Source organism: Uloborus diversus, chromosome 2 (genome assembly GCF_026930045.1).
Source record: "Uloborus diversus isolate 005 chromosome 2, Udiv.v.3.1, whole genome shotgun sequence".
NCBI classification, from domain to species: Eukaryota; Metazoa; Arthropoda; class Arachnida; order Araneae; family Uloboridae; genus Uloborus; species Uloborus diversus.
In genome coordinates this window covers 161,383,509-161,409,669 of record NC_072732.1, presented here as the reverse complement: position 1 = coordinate 161,409,669, position 26,161 = coordinate 161,383,509, and the positions used below count along the sequence as shown (strand labels likewise).

General features: G+C 32.5%; 1 protein-coding gene across 1 annotated transcript in view; it reads right to left on the bottom strand.

Annotated features, from left to right (window-relative positions):
- The window catches only part of LOC129216635 (teneurin-m-like), a 210,043-nt gene that overhangs the window by 121,423 nt on the left and 62,459 nt on the right, over positions 1–26,161 (bottom strand). Inside the window, exons 9-12 of the mRNA XM_054850851.1 lie at positions 24,172–24,381; positions 11,003–11,188; positions 8,322–8,471; positions 1,578–1,788 (exon numbers count right to left, since the gene is read on the bottom strand). Of these exons, the coding sequence (XP_054706826.1) occupies positions 1,578–1,788; positions 8,322–8,471; positions 11,003–11,188; positions 24,172–24,381 (757 nt within the window). The remainder of the gene's footprint in view (positions 1–1,577; positions 1,789–8,321; positions 8,472–11,002; positions 11,189–24,171; positions 24,382–26,161) is intronic.

Below are 26,161 nucleotides of genomic sequence, written 5' to 3'. Positions count from 1 at the left end.
TTGGATTTTTCTCTGTAGTGTGCAATACCTTTTAAATAAATGAATAAATAAATAAAATAAAAAATTACAATTTTGACGAATTAATCCATTCCGTGGTTATTTTCTCACATAAGGTATTTTTTCGCTTCATGAACACGATAATGTTTAATCGAAACAAACATTTTAAAAGACACCAAACAAAATAATCCTTTAAGCAATATTTGCCATGAGTGGGGAAGCATTTCGATCAGCCCCTTCGATTAAGAGTGGAACGCGTCGAAATTCCTTTCTGCTGCGGTTCTTCCTGACAATTTATCTGCTGCCAACCCATCGTCTATCTACCTGGAGAGATGCACGGGTAACATAAAAATGCTCTCGACATTATTCACCCCCTAAAGTGCTCCCACGTTGTCAAAAGAATCGGAAGTCGAAGGGGCTTTGGTGCGAAGCTGCTGGGATGAGAAGTTTTCAGCAGGAGTCGGAGAAAAGCTTTGATTGCCTTTGCGAAAGTAATGAAAATTATTCGTGGAAAATCATCGACGAGGCAGTAGTTTCTTTGATTTAGAGCAAATTATTCGTTTTAGTCTGGGAAAGGAACTTTCCAACTACTTGTTTATAAATATTCATCGGATTCACTGGAAACAGTTCCTTATGTTTCGGTGGGATTTGAAGAAAAGATCGAAGAAATAAAATAAGGAGTGATATGTAAATGTAAAATAATTTTATTAAATCTACACTTGTAAAACAGTGTTTAATGTTTTTTCATAGATCGTTAAATTAAGGAATGAAATGGTAACTTTTTGATTTGGTGTGGACAGATATAATTGATTTAAGTCTAATAGAAATAATCTGTTTTTATTATTGCACTTTTAATTATTATTTTAACTTTTTAATAAGTATGTATCACTAATAGTAGGGCACATGTTTTTTTCTAAGTGGATAAGGTACCTATGCCTCGTTCGAAATAACATAAAACGTAGTGTGTTTCGTTTCTTTTTATGAGAAAAAAATGAGTAATATTTAATAGCTGTAGAAAAAATAGTTTTCGATTAAAGCAAAAATCTTCTTAATGCCCTTAGAAAAAATAATCAAATAATCTTAAACAACTGTTTTACAACTAGTGAAGAAAGTCAATACTTTAAACACCAGTATTCATAGTACCAATATTCAGTATACTAGTATTCAATATACCAGTATTCAGTATACCAGTATTTGATACATCAGCATTCAATATATCAGTATACAATATACCAATATTCATCAGTATTCAGTATATTAGTATTAAATATACCAGTATTCATCACTATTCAGTACATCAGTGTTCAATATACCAGCATTTAGAAAACCAGCATTCAATTTACCAGTATTCAGTGCAACAGTATTCAGTATATTAACATCTAGTATACCAGTATTCAGTATACCAGTATTCAATATAACAGTATTCAGTACACCAGCATTCAGTGTATCAGTATTCAACATACCAGTATTCAATACTTTGCATTTTGGTAATGTCCTTAAAATCATATTAATTGAATAAATCCAGCCGAGTTGGAAAGACTTATTTTCTAAATAGAATAGGGAAAAAATTAAGTTTGTACCTGCCATTGATAGCCACTTTACGGGGTGATCCGTTTCGCAAGGATTCTTCTTCAATCAGAAACTGCATTCTTTCAAAAAAGGAAGCAGTTATGGCAGGTGGCTGTTTCCGCAACAAGATATCCAAGGGATCCGCTGCATTTTGGCACAAAGAGTGGTTTTCACATTTACCGCTCATGCAACATTCGCTGTCTGCGCAGTCCACCAGTCCATCTACAAGGGAAATAAAAGATAAACGTATGTGTAAGAAGCTTTCGTATGATTAACTGTTTCACTATATAAATAAAATGCCCTACATAGTATAACATGTCCGCCATCTTGGGGCTAAATGCCACTTTCTTTTTATGTCTGTTATGATGAAGTATCGTGTTTTACTTCTAGGTTGTGTTGCTTCTTGACTGTATATTAGGGTGGAGCAAAAAAAAAAAAAAACATTTTTTTTTTTTTTTTTTTTTTTGCGAGTTGCTATAGTGCGGAAAAGTTGCGATTGGTAAAGACTTAAAAAACAAAAAATTTTTTTTTTGAAATCAGGTAATATTTTCCGATTGCGCAAAGAGCCTGAAAATTTTATGTTTTTTTAACGGATTTTTTAAACATTTTGTGTCAATGTTTTTTTTTTTTTAATGCTCTAAGACTGAAAAGTTGCGATTGGTGAAGCCTTGAAAAGTTAAAAAGAAATATTGAAATCGAATAATACCTTCCAATTCAGGAACAAGTCTAAAGAATCGGAAAAATAAAAAATTTCATTCGTTTTTTTTTTTCAAGTAATGTAGGGAAAAGCACTATATTACATATCAACATCAAATTATTTCTCGATTTTGAAGGTATATCTTCTAACCATGCAGAAGTCCTATTCTTTTTAGTAATCAGACATTTTCAGATAATAGAAGATGATAAAATATTTAGCAAGATTTCTACCATCCAGTACACAAGTCTTATTGTTTTCAGTAATACTTTTGAAACTAATTTAAAATCACATTTTTTGGAAACTTGAGCCTAAATTCATCTGGATTTCAATGTTTCTTTTATGTAGCCTTCATTTTAATACGCAAACTTTAAGCGAAGCCTCTGTCGCTAGCTTCACGCATCTTTCGACGGCTTGCGTAACGGCAGGGGAATAATTTTACATCCAAGTCTTGTGTAGTAACTGTTTTGATAAAATATCTACTGTCTTCGTCAGTAACGTTTCGAAGAAATAATATGGCGGAGATAACTTTGTCGTGATCCAAGCAATAATCTCTGTGTAATCGTTGGCTTCGAAATTTAGGGATGGAATGACAAAGTTTCTAATGTTTCTGCCTTTAGAAACAGACTCTCTGGCTTTTAAAACCTTTTTAAAACTCTAGTTCTCATATGTACCTCTTTTCATTAAAAACCATGGCAATCAAAAAGTTTTGGGATGCTCAAAGAGTTTCTTTCAATGACAGGGTAAACAACCTTTTTCAACTGCTGAGGCAAGTATCCACAGGTTCAAATTGTTTTGTATTTGTAAATATGAATGGGACCGTTCGTGAAGTTTTTGCAGATCTTTATTTCAAACCAGACTGATATGTACCATTTCAAGATAAAAGTAACTATGTCTTTTAACGCATCTGGTGGGATCGATTTATGTCAAGTCGGAGGACTCTATTTGCACAAGTGAGCCCTCTGGAATGGGAGAATGGGCCGGGTCAAGATTTGACCAATCATTTGGACATTTTCAACTCTTTATTGCTTGAGTTATATCCAAAAGATACCTTTTTACACTCTAGCATTTTCTGTTTACTTCTATAGCTGTACAGTCAATTACTTGAAAATCTATTACCGGTAATTTTTCAACCTCTGAGACGTTTTCTCATTGTCCAAAATGTACTTGGGCCGGTTGTTTCACGATTCAAATGCCGAAAAAGTGGCAATAGGGCAATTTGATTAAAAAAATAGCTTATTGCAATGGTTATCTGACATAAATTTCGAATTGACGAATTGCGCCACTTTTCCACCTGGTATAAATTTCGGACCATCGTAACATATGTCTAAGTCGTCTAGTGGCATTCGTTGTTCATTTAGATATGACACAATGCTATTCACTATGTGCTTGGCTGATTCAGAGTTTGAAGACACGTGGCTTCGCTTAAAATTTGCGGATTTAAACCAAGAGATAGCTACATAATAGCAACATTGAAATCCAGATCCATTATGCCCGAGTTTTCCAAAATATCTGATTAAGTGGATTCAACGAGTCACACTTAAAGCAACGAGACTGGTGTGCTGGCTTGTAGAAATTTTATTAAATATTTTACAATCTTCTATTATCCGAAAATGGCTCATTGTTGAAAAGAATGGGAGTTCTGCATAATTAGAACATTCCTTCAAAATCCAGGAAAACAAATTTATGAGTAACTAAGTATTTTTCAAATGCCTTTCATATAATGTTGAAAAAAAGGGGAAAAAATAACAACAGTTTCTTTTTAAAAATCATATTGAAAATATAAAATTCTCAGTGTTTGCTATTTTTCAGACTTGTTCTTGAATAAGGAGGTATTATTCAATTCCAATATTTATGTTTAATTTCTCAAGGCTTCACCAATTGCAACTTTTCCGTCTTAGAGCATTAAGAGAAGCTTTGACACAAAACTTTTAAAAAAATCCGTAAAAAAATAAAATTTTCCATTTTTCCAAATTTTCAGTCTCGTTGCACAATTGGAAGATAGTATCCGATTTCAATAATTTTTTTTGTTTCCTAAGTTTTCACCAATCGCAACTTTTCCGCACTATAACAATTCGCAGAAAAAAATTTCGTTTTTTCGTTCCACCCTACTGTATATTGAAATGGAGTCAATAAGAAATCACAATCAAGAAATTAGACACGCTACTTTACCATAGTAGACATAGGGAAAAAGCGGTTCGCTGCAAGATGGTGGCCGTGTCGCCTTTTTTTAGAAGAAAAATCAGTAAATAGCAATAACGGAGGGATTACACAGATAATAAAATTTTTCACAAAAAAAGCTGGTCATAAGTTTTGATTCCTCTTCCGGCTCCGTAATAAATGTATCAATTGTGCAACACCCTCCCCCCCTAAAATATATTGCCTTCTAGGAGCACACAAAAAATATCCACCATTAAAACTGCTGTTCATTTGAGAATGACAGTGGTTTAAATCAGTTTACATGCCGTTGATTGGACCAGCATCCATATTTTTTTTCTTGGGGGAAGGATCATTCACTCAATACAGCTATTGCATGAATTTCTTTTTCTTTCAGTAAACTCATCGCAAATGTGGAATGACAGTGGTTTAAGTCATTAAAACATATTTTGTAACAAGTTTCAAGTATTTTTCAATAAAAACTGATGCAAAATAAAAGAGTACCAAAACTGTAGAGCACAGAAATTCGCAAAAAAAAAAAAAACTGAAGTTTGAAAACGTGGCTGCGATCCTTAACTGTAATACATCTAATTTGTTCGAAATAAATTAAATTTCATAATTCTGTTTTGTATAAGTCTGATTTTGAAAGCAGTATATACTTGATTTTTTTTTGTTCAAAATTTTTAATATTCAGTTCATTGGATGTAAATGGCGATATATGGGTCATTCCCACAGAAGCAAACATTTTCATGTTCTTGTTATGGTTTACGAATGTTTTACGACACACACATAGTTTTAGGGGTTTAAATACTTTTCAGAATAGAGTTTAACAAGATTATTAAAAGTAAATTTCTATATTTTATTTTAAAAGTCTTTAATACAAGTCTCTTGTCTCCACCTCACTGTTAGTAAAAAATAAGCAAAAAATATTTCTAAGAAAGCAAACAATAATTTCCCATTTTCCCGTTAATTTTCTTCCAAAAAATTGAATAACTTACGTGAAAAAAAACATTTAAAATTAAATTTTCATTAAGAATTAGTTTAACGTAATTCGTTTTATGACTGTCCTCGGCGGTAGTGTCATTCCCTCACAACAGTCAATTTCCTTCCTAACTAAATAACTTTTTTTTTTATCAACAAGTATAGTAATTTACTGATATAAATCCAGAAAAAAATGCATCACACTTGCGCCTTTAATTTGTCGGAAATGTCTGCTTCAACTCTATATGAAAGCATAAAACCAGATAGGACGTTTTGCATCAGTCATTCCTCACACCAGGTTTTTATAGAAAATTAAGTAAAATAATGAATGAAAACTGGTTTATAATAAGTTACTTCCTCGTTTGAAAACATTTGTAAAAAAAAAAAAAAAAACTTAAATATCAGTTAGGCTTATATACTAAAAATCCAATTTTAATGAATTCGTCATTCCTTCATTAGTGAGGGAACGACGCTTTAGTGAGGGTATAATGCTGAAGATATATTGCTTACTGTTTAAAAAAATATTTTTATTTTTCAGGACCAATATATTTTTATTTCATATAGCACTTACATAAATCGATCTCTATAAAGGGTTTCATTTGATTACACCCTCTTAAATTTTTTTGAACTGTAAAAGTTTAAAATGACTGTTTTTATGAGAATGATCCATATGTTATGACTATTTATTCAAACTTTTAATTTCTTTTTTCGAATTTCTATGCTCTACAGTCTTTGTACTTTTTTTCATTTTACATCAACTTTTATTGAAAAATGTTACGCCCAACTTATAAAATATGTTTTAACGACTTACACCACTGTCATTCCACATTTCCGATGAGTTTACTGAAGGAAAAAAAGTACATTTAAGGACTGTTCTGAGTGAATGATCCTCCCCCCCCCCAAACAGAAATTTATGCCGGCTGGTTCAATCAACGACATGAAAACTGACTTAAACCACTGTCATTCTCAAATTTCGCAAGTTTAGAAGGTTTACCAGAACGAACAGAGGACGATTTTACGAAACAGCTAATTAATTCAACATTAAATTTGCTATCTTTCCAAATTACGGACGAATAAAACATCTTTTTAGAATGAAATAATAATAAATTCTTTTTCATTTATGTGTTACTGGATATGAAAGCGAAATGTCAGACGGCTTTCCCATAAAAACTGACATATGTATCAAAGTCTTGAAAATAACAATGTTATTGATGATAAAAGTTCAGCATAATTTTTCATAAAAATGTTTCTAAAAATTGTGTCAGCATTGGAGAAAACCAGAAATTCTTGGAATAATTCCAAAGCAGCGCTGTCTAAGATAAGAAGCAACTTTCGTATTTACGACTATGTTGCCCTTTTCATTTTGAAACATTGTTTTCCTTGAAACAATATAACATGTTTACGTCGTTTTAAGCAAATTAATGAAATATATGTAAATGTGATTTGATGATGAAAAATATAAGTTTTTCTGCCTTTAGGATATCCTAACTTGAGAAAAGAAAAGTGATTCAAAAAATATGTGTTTTTTTTTTTTTTTTGCATGGAACAAATACTCCTAAAAGATTGGCATTTTATATCCTGCATTCGATGTTTTTTAGAATGAAGTCATAAGAAGTGTGAATTTAAATGTCATATTATTGGCTGGATGTTTTATCATTCTGAAAATTATTTTTAAACTACTCGCTTATGGGAAGCTTTACATTAAACAATTCGCTTAGCTTTTCATTTTTTCACCTTACATATTACAGTCGAACTTGCTTATAACAAGTTCTGATTTAACGAGAACCCAGATTTAGCGAGGAAATCAGACTTTTACTTCTTTGGTACAACGGTAAGTTCAAAGGAACGTAACTCGTTTTTAACGAGCAAATCCCACTCTAACCGTGCAATATTTTTGCAATTCATAAAATGTCTATTGATTTCCAGGTCAGTTTAGCCTTTTTTGGTAAATTAAATATTTCAAAGCTAACCAATGTTAGTGATCAATCATAAAACCTGAGAACAAGCGATGGCAGCACTTTTTTGATTTGTGGAGTAAAGAAACGTTTCAAAATTACATATGAGTCAGTGAGAAGCAAAGGGATGCAAGTGGATATTTTCACGTTTTGAATAAAACGCGTATAAAGATTACGTCCTAGGTAGGCCTTCATTGAATTTTTTTCCAAGTCATGCTGTACAGCAGCATCTACCAGGGCTACTAGTACTATCTCTTTCCCCAAGACAGAGGAGTGGTTCCTCTACCAATTTGTACTGGTTGTCTCCAATGTTTTAATTTTGCCCCTTGCATCCCTTTTCTTCTCACCACCTCATATGCGTATACATGTATATGCCTCAAAATCAATGACATAAGAGACATTCAGACACTTCAAAACAAAGAAACCCACTTCTTTGGGGCACAGTGATTAAAAAGAGGAAAAAAAAAAACAAAAATGCTGAATTTTTATTATTTTTTCATGAACTCGTTTTTTACGAGCCCACTGTTGAAGCGAGCAAATATTGTGGTCCCTTTGCGCTCGTTATAAACGAGTTCGACTGTATTAACTTACTGTCGGCATAACTGAAGCAAACATGAAATTAAATCAAAGCGTCAGCATTTGATTTTTTGACACTGATATGGAACACGAATTTCGCTTGAAAATTCTAAATTTATGATTTTTATGAAAATAAAAGAAAATTTCACTCAAGTCCTCTATAAAAAAGCGTACTACGCATCAAAAATGAGAAAAATTCGATAAACGTATCGGATGCAAAGAGATCGCCTTTTTTAAAAATGAAAGCATCTAAAGTTCCAAAACGGCAAATAAAGGATTTTATTAAAGTAAAATAATTTTAGACTTGCATTTTAACAGTTTAACACAATGAATATTATTAGTATTACCGACATAAAAGCTGAAAATTTGAAATAAGGTAAAAAAAATCTCACCATTATCGTTATCAGCATTGTCATCGCATTTCCTTTCCAATGGTACTGAGCAATCAGGTCCTTCCCAGTGCTGCTCACAGAAACACACCCATTCATCATCTTCACCCGTAATGCACTCGCCATGATTGTTGCAGTTCTTTGGACAGCCTTCTGTATGGAAATAACATCTTAGCGATTAGTATCACTAGTTTATTGATGGTCAAGTTAGGCCCTCATCAATGCAGCAGCATATTCGGAACACATTTTAGTGCACATTCAGGCCAATGAAACACTTTCTCTGAATTAAAGTGCTCCCAACGTGTTTCAATGTGTACCGGAAACCCATCGGTTGTATATCCATCGTTTATTATATTTTTTAATTGAGGTAGTGAGAAGCAAAGGGATGCAAGTGGCAGAATTAAAAATTTGGAGATAACCAGTACAAATGGTAGGTGAACCTCCCCTCTGCCTTGAGGCAAGAGATTGTACTAGTAACCCTGGTAGGTACTGCTGTACAGCATGATTTAGAAAAAAATTTCAATGAAAGCCTTCCTAGAATCTGATCTTTAAACGCGTTTTACTCGAAACTTAAAATAGTCCACTTGCATCCCTTTGCTTCTCACTGCCTCAATTGGTTTTTATCGAACGAATTTTGGTGAATATGGCCTCAATTGGTGAATATCAAACGAATTGGTTTTTATCGAATTTGAGTAAAAACACTATCAAAAGAGATATCTGAAAGATCAAGTGATCCATATCAAAAGAGCAGCCGATCATGATTAAAATTCTCTCTAAAAAAAGTTTACAAAATTTAAAAATAACTATTGGATATAATATTTATATAATTCCTGTTCGGTAATTTATATGAAATGCAGTTTTTTAACTGACTTCATCGAGTTGAACTAAAATGCAAATATTAAGTAAATAATAGTTTTTTTTGGATAGCGTTCACATTAAAATTCAGAAAATCGAAAACCTGCATAAATTGATCAATAAGAGAGCACTGAAAAATATTGGCCTGAATAAGCCTTGTTCCGATTTATACAGTTGATCAATTTTCGAGTCAGTATACGGCGCGTTCAGCTCGTTTGCATTGACTCAGCACTGCCCTAATTTAGGATGCTGGGATAGTCTGACAATTCGCTATGCTCGAAAGAATGGGTGAATGACGTGGAACTGATTGAATCTATAATCTCTTTGACTTTGACATCTTCCGGGATGGGGGTGGGAAGGTATCCCTTCCTCGTTGTTGCTTTCAGTGCTATAACAAAAATAGTTTTTTTTTTTGTTTAAATAATACACGTTATAATATCAAAATTATTCAAAGAGTAAGAAATGAATGGTGTCCCCTAATTTTCGTCGGCACGAAATATACTTCCCTCCTGTTTTTGATATATTTCAGGGGAGGGGGGATTTTAAATGTTGGCGAAAAAATAGGGTAAACCAAATGAATAGCTTAATTTGTGCAACAAAGTAACAACAGTAAATAATGTTAAATTAAATCACGAACACTGATTGATGATATGTCTTCCTAGATTTCAAGGAATGCAATATAGTGGCAAAATTGTTTGCTTATAGGATTGGTTAAGAAATTTTTTGTTCAAAGATTTCTTTTTTGTTGATAGGAGTTATTCTTTAAAAAATCGTTTCTTTTTTCATTTTGTCTTGGATATTTTTTCAATATCCAATTTTTACTATTAAAACTGTATTTTTTTTATCACCCCGTTGCTTTTTTCGGATGACTTTACATCCATTAAGTCACACTTATTTGTATTGAGAAAAATGTTCCTTGTTACCTCAGTCAGTACACTAATTCTCTTTATCAACGTTGTTACTAATTTTTCTGCATAAATAGCATTTCATTGTTAATGTTTTATTTTTACTTTTCTTTAGATCACATATAAAATATCTGATTCCCTGTAGGTTTGCTTATCAATGTTTTAAAATGTTTTTCAAAACTTTTTTTTATTGAAAGATGAACATGATTACATGAATACACACTTATTGCATCTATTGTCTGTGCTGCATTTTGATACCCCCCGGTAATTACATGTTTTTCCTTCGGTAAAAAACTTTTGAAATCATCTTTACAATTGTTTATTTAAATTTACCTTGTGGTAACAAATCGAATGCTACCATGTGTTTATTCTGTTATTTAACTTTATGTTAACTTGAATTTTTTTCCAAAATGTTGAGCAGTTGAAAATAGTTCGTAGTCACACTTTGAACTTTTAAACAAACTTCAATATTTTTCCCCCCTGTATTGAATCAGGAATTTACAGGTCTAAGAAAAAAAAGAAAAATAAGAATAACAGAAAAAATCTCATAAGTGCATTCTTCCGAATGATTCCGAGACACCCTATAATTCAAATTTAAAGTTCCAATTTTTTAAAAGATATCCATGATGTATAATAAACTAAAACTGCTTGGAAAAAAAAGCAATTGTTTCTGTTTATACTGGCTGCTGATTTCGAAAAAAATATGTACATTCAGTCTACAAAATTTTAGTATAATTTGCTTATGTTTAACTCAACTTTGGGAAAATTTGCCTAATTTTGGAGTAGATTTGCCAGTTTTCATCCAGCACTCAAAAACAATCAACATTTATTTCACACCAGCTATTGCCATTTATTACAGACAAATATAATTAACAATGACAGATTAATTATTTCTCAGTGACATGATTTGTGGCAATGTCTTACCTAGTGTACAATGTTTTCCGTTCCATCCCTGTATGCAAAGGCAAGTTCCGTTACGACACTGACCATTGTCTTTGCATCGAGGATCACACAGTTTCTCGTCACACTTTGCACCAGCCCATCCATCGAAGCACAAGCACTGGCCATTCTCGCAATGTCCTTGGAAACCGCAGTCCAGGTCGCATTTTTCTGTTAAAAGAGAATAAAAAACGATAAAACATATACATTGTGAGATACCGAATTTGTAATAATGTGAATCTCAAATATTTTTAGAACATGCATTGAAAAGAGAAGAACGTAAGTCCTTTACACAAGCCCTAGCAATTTACGGAGAACATTTCTTAAAGAGGGAGCTAAAGACATAAAGAATTTTACAAGCTTTCCCTTTCTGTACTTAGAGAAAATCATTTCAAAAGTCTTGTAATCATCTGCCATCATACGTTTTCATTTTCGATGATACTTTATGACACTACATGGACATGTGACTGCAGTAAAGCTATTCAATCAGTAAAAAAGTTAATTTGTTTTAGCATATACTGTTTAAATCACTGCATGTATTTCTTTGATTCAATAATTTTTCTCCGCTGGTTGAAGAATTATTTTTTTTCGCCTTATAAATAAAATTGTTTTGATTGGCTTCTACATTGCGATGACCATTTTAATCTTGCATTAACTTTTTTTTCAAAAATTAAATTTAAAATGGAATATTTTTAAACACGTGTATTAACTCAGAATGATTCTCAATATTTTTCAAAGCATAACATATTTTTTAAAGTATAATTAATACTATCTATCAACTAGCCAATACAGTGATAATATTTTGTAAATAACATTAAAATTAGTTTGAAGAAGCATTTTATAACTGTTTATTTTCAGTAAGTTATAAAATAATATTATTTTATATTTTGAAAAGAAGTTAAGCGAAAATTATTATTATTATTATTATTTACACAAAAACAGATTACAAACAATTTTTTTTTCTTTAATGTAATCGTTCTTATTGCTCGTCAAATTAAAACAATGACATTTTTTTGTGATATATAACATCCTCCCATGCATGCAAACCGTCACAAAAATATTTTCTCTCACTTTGGTTGGTTCGACGAATCTAAATGGTCGACCGATGAGTAACCGGTTACTAACCGCAGCGTTCTATCACCTACCGGTTACCGCACCAGTTACCATTTTAAGCTGTTGATTGGTTGATTGAAGCACATGATCATTAGCTGTCACGTGCTCGGTTAACCGGTAGCTACCGATTAAGTTCGTCAAACGCAAGCTTTGAATCAATTTGGAATCATTAAACAAAAGTAGCCACAGGCAGATAAAAAGTATTACATAATCGCTTGTATGCTTTGAAATTGATATTTTTTTTTCAATTTCAACATATTAGAATCAATAATATAATAATAGTAAAAATGGCATTTGTCGTGTAAAAGGATAAAGAAAAATGAAGAAAGACTTTTTCTTTAAATTTAAATTTTTGTTTCTTTTTACGGTTTTGACAGCCTAAACATTGATTAATCTTTGCAGGAAGTTATGCGTACTATCATGTACCTTGAGTTGTATTTTAATAATTGTTTAATTTCAATTCTATAGTGATTTATTTGCTGCTCTTGTAACTTAAAACGCGTGCTGCGGTCTAGAAAATCAAAATTGAACAACTTCGAAGGTTTTCCTTACAAGAAAAATATCGAATAAAGTTTTTGAATTACTAAATTATTACAGCATGCGTTGATAAAAGTAGGAAAAGAAAAAAAAACAGTGCTCCCTTTTCTTCGCAAAGATTGTATCTTATCTACTTGGAAACTTCTCGAGAATAGAGCAAAATAAGAGATACGTGTGTTTAAAATTTAAAAAAAAATTCTTTCATTTTTAATCCAACGCTGCGAAAACTTTTCCTTTTAAAGAGATTTTTACTTGATCATTTTCCCAGGACAAAGTTTCTTCCCCTCCTTCTCTGGAAAACTACATAAAACGAGCAATCTTTAGAAACAAAATATTTTTTCATACAAATAAAACTTCTCTCAGATGCCTTAAACACAAGAAATGACTCTCCTTTTTCTTTGGCCTAGCACATATTAAACGTGGGAAACTTTCGAAACTGAGCCACAGAAAGCATGTGATCAAAAAATCGAACCCAGATAAGTAAAAAGGAACTTATGGAAAAAGTGTGCTTCAGCGTTTTCCAATATATGCAGAAAACAGGGTCCCTCTCTCCCGTATCCGAAGAGGCCAATCGATTCGAAATGCGTGGGGGGTAATGCACTGTGAGGGTGTCGGATAGTGATGTAGTCCCATTAACATATAAGTCTAATGATCACCAAGCCGTGACCTCCAAAGTGCTCTGCAGTCAGTGACGCGGGGAAATGAGGACCTCGCGATTCGGCGAAGAATGTAAGTTAATACTGATGTATACGGGGGATAGTTTGTTATTTTACTGTAAGGGATCGTGTTTTAGGATGCAGTGTTTTAAAAAGTTAAAAGGTTAGTCCGAGAAGCTAAAAGCTAGGAGAGGAAAAAATGGAGTGATAAAAGATGGAGGATATGGTGAAGTTTATTCTTTGACACTTTTCTTTGCAGATAGAAAAGTTTTCACCAAGAAAGGTTTTAAGATCTGGAAGCCCATTAAGAGTACAGAAATCCTATTTTCCTTCATTATAGTTAGGATAGTTAGCTGTTGTTGGTAAAGAAGTTGAGAAGAAAAAATGAAAGTTTTGTATGATTGTCTAATTACCTCTAACTTTTTGGTACATATTTCATTATTATTATGTAGTCCCATTAAAAATCTAATGATCACCACGCCGTGACCTCCAAAGTGCTCTGCAGTTAGTGACGCGGGGAAGTGTTAACCTCGCGATTCGGCGAAGAATGTAAGTTAATACTGATGTATACGGGGGATAGTTTGTTATTTTACTGTAAGCGATCGTGTTTTAGGATGCAGTGTTTTAGAAAGTTAAAAGGTTAGTCCGAGAAACTAAAAGCTGGGAGAGGAAAAATATGGAGTGATAAAAGATGCAGGATATGATGAAGCTTATTCTTTGACACTTTTCTTTGGAGATGGAAAAGTTTTCATCAAGAAAGGTTTTAAGATCTGAAAGCCCATTAAGAGTACAGAAATCCTATTTTCCTTCTTTATAGTTAGGATAGTTAGCTGTTGTTGGTTAAGAAGTTTCGAAGAAAAGTTGAAAGTTTTGTATGATTGTCTAATTACTTCTAACTTTCTGATACATATTTTATTATTTTTATGGTTTTTTATTGTTCTTATGTAGTCCCATAAACATATAAGTCTAATGATCACCAAGCCATGACATTCCAAAGTGCTCTGCAGTCAGTGACGCGGGGAAGTGTTAACCTCGCGATTCGGCGAAGAATGTAAGTTAATACTGATGTATACGGGGGATAGTTTGTTATTTTACTGTAAGCGATCGTGTTTTAGGATGCAGTGTTTTAGAAAGTTAAAAGGTTAGTCCGAGAAGCTAAAAGCTAGGAGAAGAAAAAAATGGAGTGATGAAAGATGGAGGACATGGTGAAGCTTATTCTTTGACACTTTTCTTGGAAGATGGAAAAGTTTTCATCAGAAAGGTTTTAAGATCTGGAAACCCATTAAGATTACAGAAATCCTATTGTCCTTCATTATAGTTAGGATAGTTAGCTGTTGTTGGTTAAGAAGTTGAGAAGAAAAAATGAAAGTTTTGTAGGATTGTCTAATTACCTCTAACTTTTTGGTACATATTTTATTATTATTATGTAGTCCCATTAAAAGTCTAATGATCACCAAGCCGTGACCTCCAAACTGCTCGGCAGTCAGTGACGCGGGGAAATGAGAGCCTGGCGATTCGGCGAAGAATGTAAGTTAATACTGATGTATAAGCGGGAAAGTTTGTTATTTTACAATAAGGGATCATGTTTTAGGATGCAGTGTTTTAAAAAGTTAAAAAGTTAGTCCGAGAAGCTAAAAGCTAGGAGAGGAAAAAACATGGAGTGATGAAAGATGGAAGATATGGTGAGGTTTATTCTTTGACATTTTTCTTTGCAGATAAAAAAATTTTCACCAAGAAAGGTTTAAGACCTGGAAGCCCATTAAGAGTACGAAATCCTATTTTCTTTCATTATAGTTAGGATAGTTAGCTGTTGTTGGTTAAGAAGTTGAGAAGAAAAAATGAAAGTTTTGTAGGATTGTCTAACTACCTCTAACTTTTTGGTACATATTTTATTATTATTATGTAGTCCCATTAAAATTCTAATGATCACCAAGCCGTGACCTCCAAACTGCTCGGCAGTCAGTGACGCGGGGAAGTGAGGACCTTGCGATTAGGCGAAGAATGTAAGTTAATACGGGTAAGTATACGGGGAATAGTTTGTTATTTGGAATATTAGGGAAATAGTTGTAAGGGATCGCGTGTTTTAGGATGCAGTGTTTTAAAAAGTTAAAAGGTTAGTCCGAAAAGTTAATAGCTAGGAGAGGAAAAAAAATAGAGTGATGAAAGATGGAGGATATGGTGAAGCTTATTTTTCGTCACTTTTCTTTGGAGATGGAAAAGTTTTCACCAAGAAAGGTTTTAAGATCAGTAAGCCCATTAAGCGTACAGAAATCCTCTTGTCCTTCATTATAGTTAAGTTGGTTAAGAATTTGCGAAGAAAAGTTGAAAGTAAGTCTAACTACCTCTCCCTTTCTAGTGCAAACTTTCCTTTCATATTTTGGGCCAAAAAACGAAAATTTCGAAAATCGTATTTTCCACAAACCTGCTCTTCTTACATATTAAGGGCATTACAGAATTAAGGGAAATAAATTCGGTGAATTGTTGAATATTTAGGGGACACGCCTAAAGAAGCTGATATTCTAAACCACCGACATATTTGGTGAAATAGTTTTACTAATTATATAATTAAGTACAGAATTATTGCGGAGAAGTTATTTGAAAATTATTTAAAAAAACCCTTATCTATATCTTTTTTTCCATCAAGAGATTTTTCCTTAAAAGTTTCTTTGAAGCACATCCGTAAATATATCAGGGTTTATATTTGCCTTAAGTTTCCCCGTAGGAACGATTGTTAAGGTTTTTTGAACAGTACAAAATTGAACGAAAAATTTTCCAAATCGAAAAGATTTTTTCTATACATTTTTTTTTTTTTTTTGAAAAAGACCAACAACGTTTGTTTGAAGCAAATCTGCCTTTAAATTTGGGTTTATATTTGCCTTAAATTTTGCCGTAAGCACTATTGTTCAATCTGCTTTAACTATTCAAAATAAAGCAAAAAAAAAAAAAAAAAAAAAACCTCAAATCAAAAAGAAATTTTTTACACATATCAAGAGCTTTTTCTCACAAAGTTGTTTGAAGCAAATTCGACTTTAAGCTCGAGATTTATATTTACTTTAAATTTCCCCGTAGTTAGTAATGTTAAGTTTTTTTTAATTGTTAAAAATCAAACGAAAAAAATGTTTAAATCAAAAAGTAAAATAAAGGAATGAGGTGTCTGCATAGAGTTGATGTCTTTTGATCAATAAGCTCACTAATTTTACATTTAAAAAGGGGTTCCTTGTAACTCTGAAACACGTGTTTTCATTTTTCGGAAATTTTACCCTATTATGCGTTATTATTTTTATTTTACTTTTTAGTTTAAGAAAACGTTTGATCGAATCAGACTATTGGCTCACCGACAGACATTTTTTTCCATCCGAAAACCCTAATTTCGAATTTTCTATTTTTCGATATTTATTCAAGTATATTATGTATTTTTGACTTTTATAGCGATATTTTTTAAGGAACACTAGGCCTTCTTTCATGCTCTTATCCTTTTTCCTTTACTTTAACGGGAAAGAGGCTAAAAAACAGACGAACTTCTCTAAGGCAATTATTTTAGTGTTTTACTAGGCTAATCTTTAATGTAATATTATCGGCTTGTTTAAACGAGTGAACACTAAATTATCAATTGAGTTAAAATCAATCGAATTAGCTATTGATATAGTTAAACTAATGCGTGCTTGGAGCAGACTGTGCCTAAGCCTGATGGCTCTGTTCGAAAGTACATACGAAATCCGCTTGGAATCGTGATTGATTCTCTTGTACCGAATATACTGTTCGTTCGAAATGATTAGAACGCTCTTTGCCCCCCATCTTTGTTAGAATTCGCCGCCACAATCAGCTGTGCTGCACCATGCTTAATAGCAAAACTCTGTCAATGGAATGAAGTAAATGGATCGATTCCTTATGCTTTTAATGGCATATAGCGTAACATAAGGGAAATGAATGCTCGCTGCAGATAAGGTTTTCCTGGATTCTAACTGCCATCATAGCAGTACCATTGATCAGTTTTATGTTGCGTATGATTTAAATTCTAATGACATTTTAGGTTATTGTAAACGCACTGCGATTCTCTAAAATAGACTATATGCTCTAAACTACTTAAAAACTTAAGAAAGAGCGAAAATCCACACTGAAATTTTATTAAAGAAATGCAATAGTTGGACATTTCTCTTCATCGTCCCGTGCAGGACAATCAGACTGTAATTTCATCAATATTTTGCTGTAATATTTTTAATTAATAAGAGTAAGCAGCTTTTTAAATCTTTACATCTAATCCAAATATGTACAGGTAGTTATGAAAATAATGGAAACACCTGTGAATAAAAGGGGTATTTTTGAATGCGCTTCGAAAGTAGTAAAGAACAAAACTAGATATCTAGTTTTTTCATAAATAGTAATGTTTATATTCTGGTAGTATATGGTAGTTTAACGGAAGTTCTGGATGTCTTGGATTTTTTTCAAGCGCGTTAAATGTCGGACCTCTCAAATTTTTAAAGAAGCCAAATTGTCGGAGCGTGTCTAGCTGGAGCAAGTGCAACTGAAACATCTAAACGTTTTGGCATTTATAGAGGTACAGCATCTAAAGTCATGACAGCATACGCCCAGCGCGGTAAGACAAGCTCGGCAAAGCAAAATAGTGGCCGGAAAGAGAAGCTCAGTGAAAGAGGTCGACGGGTATTGAAGCAGACTGTAAAGTCCAAAAAGTGAACAACAGCAGCAAAAGTGACCACAGAACTCAATCAGCATCTGGATTCCCCAGTGTGAGTGATTAGAGTTAGAAGGGCACCTTTATAAACAGAACATTTAGGGGAGAGTAGCGATTCTCAAAATTTTTTCCAACTGTTTGCATTATTTTGATAACTACATGTACTCCTGAGACTTTCATTTTAAAATTAAATATTTTTTATTAAAAATTTTATTTATTTGCTTTGTATGGGGCATCTAAAGTCAACTTCTTGTAAATTTCTGCTTAAATGAGTTAATATTTTTGCTCTATAAATATAGCAATGACAGAACAAATTGTTGGTTATCAAAGCTATTACTCCAATGTAAAGGAAATACCTACATATCATTTGCTGAAAAATAATAATTAAAATCGTTTAAAAAATTATGTATTAGGCAACTCCTTGAAAAAGCCGTCAACTTGTCCCTCACTTGACATCGCATATAAACTATTGAAAAGAAGTAATTAAAAAAGATAATGAACAAATTCTTTGCTTAAGAAATAGCACAAACTTGTGTGATTTAAGCTACCAAATTTTGGTCATTATCCGTTTAAACCATTCTTTCTCATGAAACTTCTGAGTTGCCACGTAAAAATTGGAACAAAATGACCGTTTTTCGTGCAATTGTTCCAATGGTCTTCTCAAATACTTCATACTGAATGCAATTTATGCCGTAAATGTGTTTAACTGTAAATAGTACGGGCATTAGTATACGCTAAAATTGAACAATTAGTTAAGATTCTTATCGCTCCAAAATTATTGTTTTTAACGTTACCTCAGGGAAACAGTTGGGTATGAGGAAATGTCATTTTGTTACTTTGAGGGCGACGATGTTGTGGATGTACGTCAGGAGGAAAGAGTTAAAAAAAATGCTGCTCTTTCCTAAGTTATTCTCACGATCATCCTGAACGAGCAGAACCCGACGCTTTGAAAAATTGAGAAGGCTTAAATCACCACCAATAGATGGTAGTACTAATCTAGATCTACCTGTACGAATGAGACATATTACTGACAAGGAGGGAACTTCCTCAATTAGCAATTCCATGTTAATTGCTAGTGTCCGGTCACTGGACTGTCAGATCAACGCATTAAACGAACATGTACTGCTAGTGTTCTCATTGAATATTTTATGTTGACGGATTAGTCACCTAGAATCTTCTGATTTCAAGTCGACTCGTCGCCGCCATTTTGATACCAGAAAACGATCAAGCTATTATACCGGCATAGTTACCGCACTTTTAAGTTTCTTTCTTAGCCATTTGGTATTCAAAGCGAATAATTACAAACTATGACATCCTAACTAACAGTTAATACTGCCAAACATATATGAGGCAATCAGAAGCAAAAGGAATGCAAATGCCAAGATTAAAGTTTTGGAGATAACCAGTACAAATAATAAGTGAACCTGGTCTCTGCTTTGGGGCAAGAGATGGTACTAGTAGCTCTGGTGGGTGCTGCTATATGGCATGACTTAAAAGAAAAAAATTCAATAAAAGCCTTCCTATTATCTGAACTTTAAATGCGTTTCATAAGAAAATTAAAAAAAAACCACTTGCATCTCTTAGCTTCTCACTGCCTCATATGAATGGCATCAAAATAGCTGACAGGTTATCTCTTTATCGAAGCTATGCGTAAGGCTACCCACGAAAAAAAATGTAACGAGCTTTGAGTTTTGAGCCAAAAAGACGATAATATAATTTATAACAGATAAATTGTACACATTTCTAAATTTTCATCGATGGTTTTACCCTAAAATCTACAACACGCAAAAGTAATTTATAAATTTTTTTTGTTATTGGCAGAGATGAATGCGCAAGTGCATTTGAAATAGACTGTTTTGTAGATGGATCGAGCTAGATCCACTTTCAAATACGATAAATCATGCATCAATACTTTTGTCCTTTTCTGAAGACATAATGTACAAATAATGGATAAAATCGATCTTTTTTCAGCCGTTCTTTCTTAGATATCATTTTAAACTCATTTCTGTCACGGTATCATTTTCGAAAACGTTATGTGTGTGGCTTTGGGCCCATAAAGATATGAAAAATTGAATGCTTGACAATAAGAAAACGCAGGAATTCTTCTTTTACAAATTTGAAAGTCCTCTGAATTTTAAAGACCAAACCATTTGATGTCAAGTTTTGAGGATAAAATAATCATATCCAATGATTAAACATTCTGTAACCAAGCAACCAAAGTTCGATATGTACCATAATGGTTAAAAATGTCCTAAACGTACAAGGTAAATGTAAGTCAAAAATTTGCTTCCTTCTCATCGCCTTCCTTGTATTTATGGTTAAGCTAGTTGAAATGTTGGCCTAGCCTTAACTGTGGGTTTTATTTTACTGATTGCAATTTTTATTTTCCCGTCTTGAAAAATAAGGAGGTTTCTAAATCGTATCTTTTGTTCTTTGTTAATCTACTTCTCTCGGGGAAAATAAATCACTGATTAATTTTTGAACCGATAGAAAGAGATAATTATATTTATTATACATTAATTATATATATAATATAATTTTATTATTTCAATTTTTAGATAAAATGAAGTCATCTAATTTTTGAAATCCATATTTATCCGTTGGAAGGAAAATTAAGACAGAAAATGCAGAAAAGTTCCCATTTAAATTGTTGCCCATCAAATTACTGACTAAATATGAAATTTATTGCTTTGAGGTAAGTAGTAAGGAATTGATGTCGAATTAAAGCATGTGAAGATTGCATTATTTATGACATAATAAAACTCATAATTTGACAAAAAAAGAGTAAAGGCTTGGGTTTTGGAGTTACAAAAAGAGGAAAATGGAGTTTTCCCTCCTTTGTTTTGCTCATATTTTTCAGACAAATGAATAAATAAATACTGATTAAAACTTTAAATCACACGAGCATGCTATTTTCATTTTTACGCTGCTGGTCAATGCAATGGTAAGTATTTCAGACATTTTTTTTTCTCGTGAACAAGTATCACACTTGATCTCACATTTGTACATTGTGCATACCTTTTTGACATAGTTTTCTATTTCCTGGACCACTCATATGTAAGTTTTAATGTACTGCAACAAAGAATGGTTTCTTTGAATGAGATCGATATCATTTTAAAACACACAGATAGGGAACAGGAACTCAGGCGAACATTGTTTTTCATTTCTTTATTTATCAAAAAAATAATACAAAATTATTAGAGAAAAGGGGTTCACTTATTGAATAGTCTTTTCTTTGCATCGTTTAATTTTTTCAGATTAAAAAAAGATATATTTCTACAGTTTTCAAAAAAGAAGAAGTCTTCAATTATTCATATGTGCCCCTGTATTGAACACACACGAATAAAATACAACTTATGTTGTGAATTAGTCTCTTTGAGCAATACGTTGCTTAAAACTTCATGTGATGAACTAAAGCCGAGATAATTTTTGGATTCCGGGACAGAAAATCACTGATAAAAGTCAACAAAATCACTGTTACCCAGTGTAAATATTTCATTTTGAATTGCTTTTAAAATTATTACTTATTAGTTTTGAACTACTTCACTATAGGGTAGACCGGGGCACGTTTACCAGCCTTTTTAGGCACGTTTACCAGCACGTTTACGCAGTGCCCGTTTTTCAAAACAAATTAGAATTGGAGTGTCAACAGTCATAACAGATTGATACGCTCTCTAGCATTTTCTCACAAGTTTTTAAACATCAATCGAGCTTCGGTCTAGCATGCAAAAATATGTTTTCTACCAAGTTGAGTAATTTTTGTGTTGAACGTTTTGAAGCTTATAGTGAATAAATAATACTTAGTTAAGAAAGAACAAATGTATAAAAAATAGCAGAATTTTATCATTTTTTAAGAATTGTACTTGTATGAACTGAAATGTTATTAAAAAATTTTTTCACGTAAAAAATAAATCCGAACTTGGCGACGGGGCAAGTTTACGCGTTGACGTCGGAGCACCTTTACGCACGTTCTTACGGTGTCTTACTTCTAAACGGGCCGTGACGCTTTTTTCGCTCCGAACTGTCTCAAACCTGTTTAGTATTTTCAGGCTATTTAGTTTTGAAGATCACCATTTATTTTTTAATTGAGTTAGAAATTCGTATCGTATAGGTTACAATCATGTAGGGCTGTCTTCATGCCCCATTCAGCTTTTACTTTATACAATATTCAGTCTGTAATAAATTTGCTTTATTTAAACGATGGTAAGACATTATATTCAAAACACTAACAGAACCTCGTTTAGGTGTCAAAATAAATATGCGTGAACTTGCCTCGTGTCCCAGGCAAGTTTACGCAACTGACTAGGACACAAAAATATTTTTTTTAACTGTTAAAAACACAAACTGAGCAACAACTGAATATATGAAGTTTGATTCCATTAACTGTTTCATAAAATCGCCATGTCTAAAATTTCCTAAGTTAAAACTTAAAAATTAGAAAATTCATTGAAAAAAATCCGTGTAAATGTGCCCCGGTCTACCCTACGTTAGAAGTTTTTCAGTTTTATTTTCATTAGATGAACTAACATTATTAACTAATGAATGGGGTGGATAGAAGTTGAGAAACGGTATATCAAAGTTACCATGAAAACATAACTTAACACACTGTAACTACGAATTACTTTCTTTGAATCAGTTCATTATTCACATTAATGCCGTGCATTCCAAAGAGACCTGCACATCTAAGTGCAATACAAACTGGAACTGATGTCTAATAACTTATTCCTTGCCTTTCTTGAAACGCAATAAAAATCTGTATTTGTAAAATGCACACATTTTACATAAATGCATCTTTCCTCGCACGCAATATACGTCATATCACATGATTTTCCCAGTTACGCAAACCTTTCTTCATGTTGGAGTTTCGAACAGTTTTCAGGAACGTGGAGTCATTTGTTGCTTGGAAGAACCACGCAAAAGTACAGACAAGACTTCCGATTTGTATAAATTTGAACTAGGCAAACTAATTTGCATTGCTTTAGAAATTATTTATTCGCTCTTGGCGCAATTTCAAAGAATGTTACACACAACTGCTCTACAACTTTGTCTCGAAGTTCGTCATAAATAATTTCTAATGTAAATAGAGCCCAGAAAAGGTGCGATTATTTGAATCTTAAAGTTTTAAATCTCAGCAAGCAGAACTTTGAAGTTTATTTATCATTTAATATTTAGTCTGTGCACATTTCGTGCTTTAATGGAATTTCGAGATGTACCCATGATTACCTTTTTTTTTCAAGCTATTCCTTTGGAGTACATAGAGTGAAGTTCAAAACAGGCTTCTTTAACTTGTTATGCACTTATTTTAAAACTAATTCTGATAGTAAAGTTGCTTTTGATGCATTAAAGATTTACATTTGTCTACATAAAATGTCGAAGTTTAACAAAATTCAGCACATTTATTTAAATTTTTAATTGCCATGAGGGCTATATTTGAGTTTGCATGTGATCCAAGTCAATTGACAGCTGTCCATTGGCGTATTGCGTATAGTAGAAGGCTCCTGATCTCAGGGCGTAGGCTCGATTCCTGACAAAGGCTGATCGGTGACAAATGCTAACGATCGGCGTCGAACATCTTTAACTAAGTTTTTTATTTAGAAAAGTGATGAAATAGCATCTTTATCTGAAGGTCACTTTTATGTTTTTGGACTGTATAACCAAAAAAGGTGTACAAGGTAGTGGTAGTCGGCTGTCAGGGGTTACACTTCAAGTACCATCAGTATCAACAATATATGTAATATTATCAGTTCAGAAAAATATCAATGTTATCAATGTTTCCTTCGTTGTATTGTTTTCTTACCATTTCAAACTGGGGTTTTAATTATTTTAGAATAAAATTTAAAAAACTATTTTTTTTTCATATTTAACTTGAAAGAGATTATATTGAAATCAGCTCGATTCCACGAAAACCTTTGACAGTCTTAAAAACCAAAGGTAGCTTCACCAAGTACTGACATTGCAATATGTGCTCAAAAAACGAAACTGAGAGCTTTTTGGATTCATAAAATAAACTGTAGTCTGCAAATAGCTTTCGATTTCATTAAATAATTGTACTATGAGTTAAATCATTTGACCAACATTGATTATCAGAATCGAGTATACATTTCTAATATGAAGATGTACTTTTTGAAAATATAGATATCACTAAATGTCTACAATACCTTGTGAACAATCAGTTCCCGTCCACTGCTCATCGCATATACATTTCTGAAGTTCTAGATCAAATTGTCCATGGCCCGAGCAATCCGGTAAGCATCGTAATGCGTCAGTGTCCGGATCACTGCAATCGTTCCCTTTCCAACCTTTCCGGCACACGCAGAGGCCTGACACGCAAACGCCATGGTCGGAACAATCCGGGTCCAGACAATCCACTTAAAATGAAATAAGGTAATTAAATTAATAATGAAAATGAACATGTGAAACATCGTGTTAAACATATGAACTTCTGTTTCCCGTCGAATAAAAAGGCATAAAATGTATTTAATATTTGTATAACATTTTTGACTTAGTAGATCACTTTATTTTTACTTAGTAGCTCTTTATTTTTACTTAGTAGCACTTTATTTTTAGTTACTAGCACTTTATTTTTAGTTGATAGCACTTTATTTTTCGTCAGTAACACTTTATTTTTAGCTAGTAGCACTTTATTTTTAGTTAGTCGCACTTTATTTTTAGTTAGTAGCACTTTATTTTTGGTTAGTAGCACTCTATTTGTAGTTAGTAGCACTTTATTTTTAGTTAGTAGCACTTTTGTTTTACTTAGTTGCACTTTATTTTACTTAGTAGCATTTTAATTTTACTTAGTAGCACTTAAGTTTTACTTAGTAGCACTTAAGTTTTACTTAGTCGCACTTTAGTTCTACTTAGTCGCATTTTATTTTTAGTTAGTAGTAATTTATTTTTAGGTAGTAGCACTTTATTTTTAGTTAGTAGTACAATTTACTTTTACTTAGGAGCAATTTATTTTTACTTAGTATCTCATTATTTTTACTGTATTTTTCACATGTTTTGTTTGATGTTTTCTTTTGTCTTGTTGCATTGACAAAAGCTTGTTACGGAAACATCTTTCGGTTTTAGCAGCGCAATAAACAGCATGGAAGAGCACACATTTGTAAAACAGGAAGAAAAAACCGTAGACATGTGTTTCGGGGACGGAACTCTTTTTTCAACGCAAAAATGCGTGATTGTATATCTTTAAAGACATTTAAAGACGTTCGATTTAAGATTTTTAAAAAAATTCTAATTTTGAGCCTATTTGATGTCAGCCTTTGGTTAGGCAGTTTCAAAATGTTTTCAGCAGAGCTGATAGTTTGGTAGCTGACGGAAATTGGAGAGCAATTTAATAAAATCAATCCATTACCTATTTATATAGGAAGTTACTTGAAATATTTTCTGTAAGGTTCATGAAAAGTTTCTTGTTACACTAAGCCAATAGTAACGTTTTTGATGAAAAATAACAAAAGCATGAGAATTAAATTAACTTTTCTAATTCAACATATTTATTTTTTTAAAGTTTATCATTAACGAGATCTCGAAGATTTATTTCCAAATACGTGACGAATTTTTGTCGCGAGCTCCAATTGTAGGACCATTAACATTACAGCTGCAAATAATAAATATTAAATTTTCAACACTAATTTTAGGTCTTTTTTGGTTTGTACCTGTACGTCATCTATACAAGTGAATTTTTCAAAAAAAAAAAAAAAAAAAATCCAAATATTAACTTTATGGTGGATTAGAATTTGCAGCCAAAGAAACATTACACATTGAATTGCTTTACCCGATGAGAAACTGGAATCGACCTAAGCAAACTATGACAGTGCGAAAGATCTAATCCTTTTGTGAGGAAGCAGATTCAGGTTTTAAGCTAGATGACTTTTTTTTTTTTGATTTCGTAAAAAGAATTTAAACGAAAATTTTGAATTCTAAACTCAAATCGGATTGTAGTTAAGCTGATAACTACAAAATTTTTAGATTATCTTAATTTACTTTTTTCATATTTCTTTGTCGTTTAACTGCAAAATGTGCGGAATTTAAAGAAATCATAAATTTTCTAACTAACTGCATTAGCAAAGGCATTTTTATGATCATTCTCAGCCTCCCTTTCTTAAAAAAGAGAAGCTTTGATAAATAGATTTTAAATTATACTCT